This window comes from Zeugodacus cucurbitae, chromosome 6, assembly GCF_028554725.1.
Source record: "Zeugodacus cucurbitae isolate PBARC_wt_2022May chromosome 6, idZeuCucr1.2, whole genome shotgun sequence".
Lineage (NCBI taxonomy): Eukaryota > Metazoa > Arthropoda > Insecta > Diptera > Tephritidae > Zeugodacus > Zeugodacus cucurbitae.
Genome location: NC_071671.1, coordinates 27,974,164 through 27,981,711, shown reverse-complemented (window position 1 = coordinate 27,981,711; position 7,548 = coordinate 27,974,164). Strand labels below are relative to the sequence as shown.

Below are 7,548 nucleotides of genomic sequence, written 5' to 3'. Positions count from 1 at the left end.
ATAAAACCCAACTGCTCACAAAACCACACACACATACACATTACCCCATAACACAGATACGGCTAATATACTTGTATGTATGTATATTTAGTCATATATGCACGTGTATATGTATGCACACACAAACATGCTTCTGGGATTTTGTAGACGAAATCGGAAAGAAGTCAGCTCACTACTTAGAATGAGAACCAGAAATGCAACATTTTCAAGACGAGCCCCCAAAATTGTAGCCAATAAAATAGCATAATTCATATATGTACTATTCGTGTGTATGCTATGATTTTTTAAATTGTTTATATTGCACGAGCATTCGGGATAGACCGGTTTACAAATACTTCTTCATAGACACACACATATGTATGTACGAGCGCCAACACGCTTTGTTCGCTATGGAGAATGATCGAGCAACAAGATAACGCTATGTTTTTCTTTGGATTTTTGTTCTTTTATTGTACACCGACGGCATACACGCAGAAGAGGCCTGTTTGTAGAGCATTTGTTGGTACGGGTCTCGGTTCGGGTGGGCTCGTTGTTCACAACAACATATGAGTGTAGATAACGAGTTCAGCTGGCCTACTCATACTGGCTGGCGGGTATAAAAGCGCGCAATTAGTTGCTTGAAGACATCAGTTACTCGAGTTCAGAGTAAATGGAAAGATCAAGTGAGCAAAAAGTCAGTGGTCTTAGAAGCAAATTAAATTTTGATAAAAAACTTTGGAGAAACATATGAAAGTAAAAGCGAATTGAATTGACTAAAATTTGTGATAAAAAATTGTGATTTCTCTGTTAAATAAAATTCTACATTAAATACATTCTTAACAAACAACAAAAATGCCTGAGATTATTGAACAACCCAAACAAGTGTAAGTATTTACTCCTATTAATATTTATTACATAAATAAGTATGTAAGCCACATGTCATCTAAATGGCACATTCATTGAACTTATCTACATTTTAGAGCAAGTGCCTCTGTGTTTGTAGTGTGCTGTAAAATTTCAGAATTCCAAAATTTAATGTTTATTTTTTTATTTTCTTACAGACCTCTTGGCAACTGCCCGGTGCCGCAACAGAACAAGAACCAGCAAACCAATTGTGGTCTATATAGTCACATACGTGGCACCAATGTTTCCTACGGCAATGTGTCCAATTTGACACCGTCAGTCAAAGCCTTCGTTGAGGACTCGGTTGCTCTGTGCCAACCCGATCAAGTGCATATTTGTGATGGATCCGATATTGAAAACAAAATATTGCTGAAATTGATGTTGGAAGATGGCACCATTATACCTCTGCCCAAATACGAGAATTGCTGGTTAGCTCGCACGAATTCTGCTGATGTTGCGCGTGTGGAATCCCGCACCTTTATTTGCACCGAGCAAAAGGAGGAAACCATTCCTACACCAAAGGAAGGTGTAAAGGGCACACTGGGTAATTGGATTTCTCCAGCTGGTTTCGATGAGGCAATTCAAGAGCGTTTCCCTGGCTGCATGAAAGGTCGTACCATGTATGTTGTTCCATTTAGTATGGGTCCATTGGGTTCGCCGCTTTCAAAAATCGGAATTGAAGTCACCGACTCACCATATGTCGTTGCCTCTATGCGCATTATGGCCCGTATGGGTGCACCAGTTCTAGAGCAATTGAGAAAGCAAGAGGAATTCGTGCGTGCCTTGCATTCTGTTGGTAAGCCATCCAATGGAATTGTTGAACAGCCCTCATGGCCGTGTGATCCAGAGCGTACAATTATCTTGCACAAACCGGCGGAGAATTTGATAGTTTCTTACGGTTCCGGTTATGGTGGAAATTCTCTTCTTGGTAAGAAATGCTTTGCTTTGCGAATTGGTAGCACCATTGCGAAGCGTGAAGGTTGGCTGGCAGAACATATGCTTATTTTGGGCATAACTGACCCAAAAGGTGAGAAGAAATACATTACAGCGGCGTTCCCTTCAGCTTGTGGTAAAACTAACTTGGCCATGTTGAATCCATCTCTTGCCGGTTACAAAGTGGAGTGCGTCGGTGACGATATCGCTTGGATGAAATTCGATAGTGAAGGTGTTTTACGTGCTATTAACCCTGAAAATGGTTTCTTTGGTGTTGCACCCGGTACCTCTGTAGAAACCAATCCAATCGCAATGGCTACGATATTCAAAAATACGATTTTCACAAATGTGGCATATACCTCAGATGGTGGTGTTTACTGGGAAGGTATGGAGAGTAGTTTGGCACCAGGTGTACAAATAACTGACTGGCTTGGTAAACCTTGGAACAAAGACTCGGGAAAACCAGCCGCACATCCTAATTCTCGTTTCTGTACACCCGCTGGACAATGTCCCATTATTGATTCACATTGGGAAGATCCACAAGGTGTTCCAATCAGTGCAGTCTTGTTTGGCGGCCGACGACCAGCAGGAGTACCACTAATATACGAGTCACGCAACTGGGCTCATGGTGTGTTTGTTGGTGCAGCAATGCGCAGTGAATCAACTGCTGCCGCAGAGCACAAGGGCAAAGTCATAATGCACGATCCCTTCGCCATGCGTCCGTTCTTTGGTTACAATTTTGGCCACTACGTTCAACATTGGTTGAGTATGGAGAAGCGTGGAAATGTTCCAAAAATTTTCCATGTCAACTGGTTCCGCAAAGGGTCGAACGGAAAATTCATTTGGCCAGGATATGGTGAGAACTCACGAGTCTTGGAGTGGATTTTGCGTCGTTGTAGTGGAGAGCAATGCTTCACTGACGCTGCCATCGGTAGAATACCAGCCGAAGTGGATCTGAATTTGGAAAATATGAAGGTCAACATCGATTACACAGAACTATTCTCTTTGCCAAAAGACTTCTGGTTGGAAGAGGTAGCGGAAATTCGTAACTACTTTGAGGCGCAAGTAGGATCCGACTTGCCCGCAGAGATTTATAACGAACTAAACCAATTGCAAGGGCGCATTGAGAAAATCTAAACTGCATTGATCATTTAGAATTTATAAAATTAAACTATAAAGAGATTTTAACTTTATATATATTTCTTATATACATATACACATATTTAACGATGCATAGGAATAAGATTATTTTGTAAATATTTGTCACATATAATATTAAGTTTATTGATATTAAGATTGAAAAAATATATAAAGCATGTGCCATATAATGCATTTATAATATATCAAAAGAACTCTATAATTATTTAAACGTTCTTACTTTAGAATCATCAAGATCGGTTGTTGTTGGCTTCCAGTTTGAAAAACTATATAATTAATTGATCGAGAAATATCCCGATGTTGGACGAACAACTCTGAAGCAAGAAATAAGGACATAATGAACCGATATGGCCTTCTACTAAATTTATTTTTTAAAAAAGTAAAGCAAAATATTAATTGTGAAGAATTTTGCTCCTCTTCAGTCACTTCGCTCAAATATGTTTTTACATAGTATATAAAACCTCTTTCGCAGTCTACAGTTCAATTTTCCTAACTTCAATTCCACTGAGTCTGGTTATAAACGGCAATTGGGTTATAAAAACACTTCTTTCTGATATAAAAACTGTCAAACGCTGATCTCATGAATCTCAAACAATTCGGAACACGTATCCGTAATTGTAATTGTAAATGTATTTACGGGACATTGTTTGTTTTGTGGTCATCACGTACACCTACTTCTCATAAGATACCATTTCAAATTTCACCATATCCGTTCACTTTAGAATAGATAAATCAAGTCAATATTTGAGCACAGAGAAAAGCCCATAAGAAACAGCCATATGGGAAGAGAACCGAGGTCAGACCAAAGGAAAGATGTGTCGAAAATATCAAATAAATAAACGTGCAAAACTGGTGGCGCTTAGTAACGAATCGGGAAATAGAAAGATAGTTGCAAAAGTTGAATTGTCTTGCAAAGAAAGGATAAGTTCTGACGTGAACAATACTTCAGTGAGGGAATCCTGCATCAACCGGAACAAATAGTAGTTAGTCCTATAAGGCGGGTGAGACAACACTTCCCAGACGATGTTTTCCAAATAGTTTTTAACCGATTTCATGATAGAAAAGTATTGTCTCGTATTTAGTCGCCGAACATGGGGTTTGTCGACAAATGGTCGTTTCAATTAGATGAGTTGTTGTCGGTAGCGTTTAAGGGGACAAGGGGAAAACTCATACAGCATGCACTTCTGATTCCACCAAATACATAGCATTGGCGTTGTGGATATTCGATTTTGCCGTGGATTTGGCTGGTAGGTCAGATTACTTTATTGATTTTTTGAGTTTAGGGTTGTCGTAATGAATCTGTTCTTATCACCAGTTACAATTTGATGCAAATAGACTTCTTATTGAACTTGACTTCTTTCGTATCTTGGCTTCAATATATGTATGGCACCTAATTTTTTTGATTGTAAAACTTGAAACGTTTTAAAATGGCTGCTCGAGTGATGGTGACCAACGCGAACTGTTCTTGTGTTTGGCAACAATTTTATTCGAGTAATGATTCCATTTCCACACCTTCAAAACTTTTGACCACCAGGTTGTACTCCGTCTTCTAAGCCAAAATCACCACTTTTTAATACTACAAATCACTTTTGACACGCTCGCTAAGCATGCTCCAACTGAGCTCTACCATAAATTTCCAACAAAATAGATGACTTTGGGCTTGAGCCCTTTTTCAGGCTCGATGTCCGACATATTTGAATTAAAAACAAATATTGTTGTTTACGCTTCAAATTAGTGATATATATTTCTATATTTACAAACGAGTTACGTCATCTCTTGGCAAACCGCAGTTTAGTTGTAGATTAATGATAATATAGGTCGGACTCGGACTATCACGACCGCATAGCTTGTTATTCCGCCTATAAAAATTAACATTCGGAAAACTATAACTTTTAGCGACAGAGCAAATACAACATTTTAGTTTCAACGGTCGTTGGTCTGTCGGAGTGTGTTTCTACTGAAATTGCTGTCTAGCGAAAATTTTAATTACACTGTCCAACAGCATTTTTGGAACAGAATAGCGACCCTATAATTCAGAAAGGGTATGTTGAGTAGATCATTTTTGTAGAACAAACTTATGGTCCAGCACGTCTGAGTTTTTTTTTTACAGTGGGTCAAAGTTTTCATTTTTTGATCGAAGGGAGCATTATACTATATGAAAAAAATGTTGTAAGTTAATGTCTGAGAGAATTCTTATGGTCAGAGTTGTATTATGGAATTGTATGAGGATTATTTTTGTGGAAGATCTTAACCCTCTAGCTGGTTTCTTTATGGGTCAATTTGACCGTTTTGTCGAGAAAATCAAAAAATATCCTTTAAAAAAGGACATTTAAGGATTAAATTATTCTACGAAAATGTTTGGCGGAAAATTTCAGTGGGGGTCACCAAAGACATCATTGTTGTAAATAAAGCTCTTTACGATTGATAAAAAAATTAAAATTTTGTTTTAATAGTGGTTTATTATAGTATGTATATATTTTTTTTGCTTCAGCAGTGGTAGGACAATGGATTAAAGATTGAACTTAATATGCTTTCCTGTATTTAGCTTGACGTGAATGTTTCGATGGGTCAAGGTTTCTGTACAAGCCCCATACGTATTCAGCAAGCATTACAGTTTGGGATTTCCCTTTGAATCTTTCTTCCATTACCTTTATATCCTGATGAAACCTTTCACTGTGTTCATCTGAAACCGCTCCAAGGTTTTCTTTAAAAAAATTCAGATGAGAGTGCAGAAAATGCAGCTTTAGTGACATCTTAACGCCAATATTGTTAAAACCGATTAGCATGCTTTCAATATTTTCTGCATAGTTTTGTGCTTTTGAGTTTCCAAGGAATTCTGATATAACCGCATAAAGTCAAATGCTTAATATGCACCCGATTTGTAAGTCACAGCTGACTAGACGCGAGAACTCAGTGTTTGGCCCGGCCGAACTTGACGACGTTTTCACCTACTTTGTATATGTTGGCATGTAATTTTGCCAATTAATCGTAAAGAGCTTTATTTACAACAATGGTGTCTTTGGTGACCCCCACTGAAATTTTCCGCCAAACATTTTCGTAGAATATTTTAATCCTTAAATGTCCTTTTTTAAAGGATATTTTTTGATTTTCTCGAAAAAGGGTCAAATTGACCCATAAAGAAACCAGTTAGAGGGTTAAGATCTTCCACAAAAATAATCCCATACAATTCCACAATACAACTCTGGCCATAAGAATTCTCTCAGACATTAACTTACAACATTTTTTTCATATAGTATAATGCTCCCTTCGACCAAAAAATGAAAACTTTGACCCACTGTAAAAAAAAACTCAGACGTGCTGGACCATAAGTTTGTTCTACAAAAATGATCTACTCAACATACCCTTTCAGAATTATGGGGTCGCTATTCTGTTCCATTCAAAAAGTCTTCATTTGTTGGACAGTGTTATTTAATGATCCGACAGGTATTATTAATTTTCTGCTCTCCAACCAAAATATTTTTCACACTCACTTATTCTATGTATAGACGGTTCTTTAAATAAATACATTATGTTAATATTCTGCGTAATTTTATATATAAAAAAATAACAAAATGTTTTGATCTGAATCATCTCTCGAAAAAGGTTATAGGAAATCGTATGTTTTGCACCTCTTTTGAAAATAAAAATATAATATTAATTATTGAAAATTACTTGGCAAACAAAGTGTAGGTGATAACGAAATTACTCAGTTAAAGCACCATCAATGTACAATTAAAAAAAATTATGGAGACATTGACGTGACATGACGATATACCTACAGCACCTTCATCAAAATTAATACCTTTGAAGGTACAGTAGGCACAATCCTCGTCCTTTCCAAATAAATTGTAAGCATGTACGTACGTACCTGGAAAAGGTATTAGCACTTGCTTATTTGTAATAAAAAAATTAAAAAGGTTGTAGCACGACGTGTATTTGACAATGTCATTAATAAAACATAGACAGTTGACCCTAGTTTATAAAGAATTTTATGAAACCCTTGTACTGCTCACAAGGTTACTATAATTTTACCTAAGTACTGCGTGAAGCAGTCCAAAATACTGACTGTATGTACAAAACCTAGAAATGCTGAATGTGAAAAATAATTAAATTTATTTTGCGGTGACTGTACGCCTAATAAAATTGTTTGTTGCAAGTTAGAATGTTGTTACTTCAATATTAGTAATGCTGTACGGAGTGAACCGGATGGATAATATGAACCAATATTGAGCACTTTTAGGAAGGAGCCATATTGGTGATCAGTTTTTTCCGCTGATGTATCGAGGAAAACGTGCAAGCGAAAGAAAGATTTTATGAAAAACACTTGAATAAAACATTGGAATAATTTGAAGTTGGGAATTCTCATTGATTACGACAAAAATGTATATACCATGTATATCTACCAGAGAGAAATGTCGGAAAGCAGCTTAGTTGTAAGAACTCTTCTTTTCGAATTAGGTAATTTTGTGGATACTGAGTAAAGAAATTTCCACATTTTCAACAAAACAGGAGATTTACACCGGGCAGTTATGTAAAATTGGATTAGAACACTCCAAATTTTTTATGTATCTGTTC

The 7,548-nt window shown here is 36.9% G+C and overlaps 1 protein-coding gene across 1 annotated transcript; it reads left to right on the top strand.

Moving 5' to 3' along the window:
• The first annotated feature begins 616 nt into the window (after positions 1 to 616).
• On the top strand, positions 617 to 6,079 carry LOC105219476 (phosphoenolpyruvate carboxykinase [GTP]). Its single transcript, XM_011195625.3, has 2 exons — positions 617 to 863; positions 1,041 to 6,079. Exons 1-2 carry the CDS (start codon positions 832 to 834, stop codon positions 2,950 to 2,952), a joined length of 1,944 nt encoding a protein of 647 aa, XP_011193927.1. The 5' UTR covers positions 617 to 831; the 3' UTR covers positions 2,953 to 6,079.
• The last annotated feature ends 1,469 nt before the right edge of the window (positions 6,080 to 7,548 follow it).

Coding starts and splice junctions, on each gene's coding strand:
- LOC105219476 (XM_011195625.3), top strand. CDS start 832: ATGCCTGAGATTATTGAACAACCCAAACAAGT. Junction 864..1,040: donor ATTGAACAACCCAAACAAGT/GTAAGTATTTAC, acceptor ATTTTCTTACAG/ACCTCTTGGCAACTGCCCGG.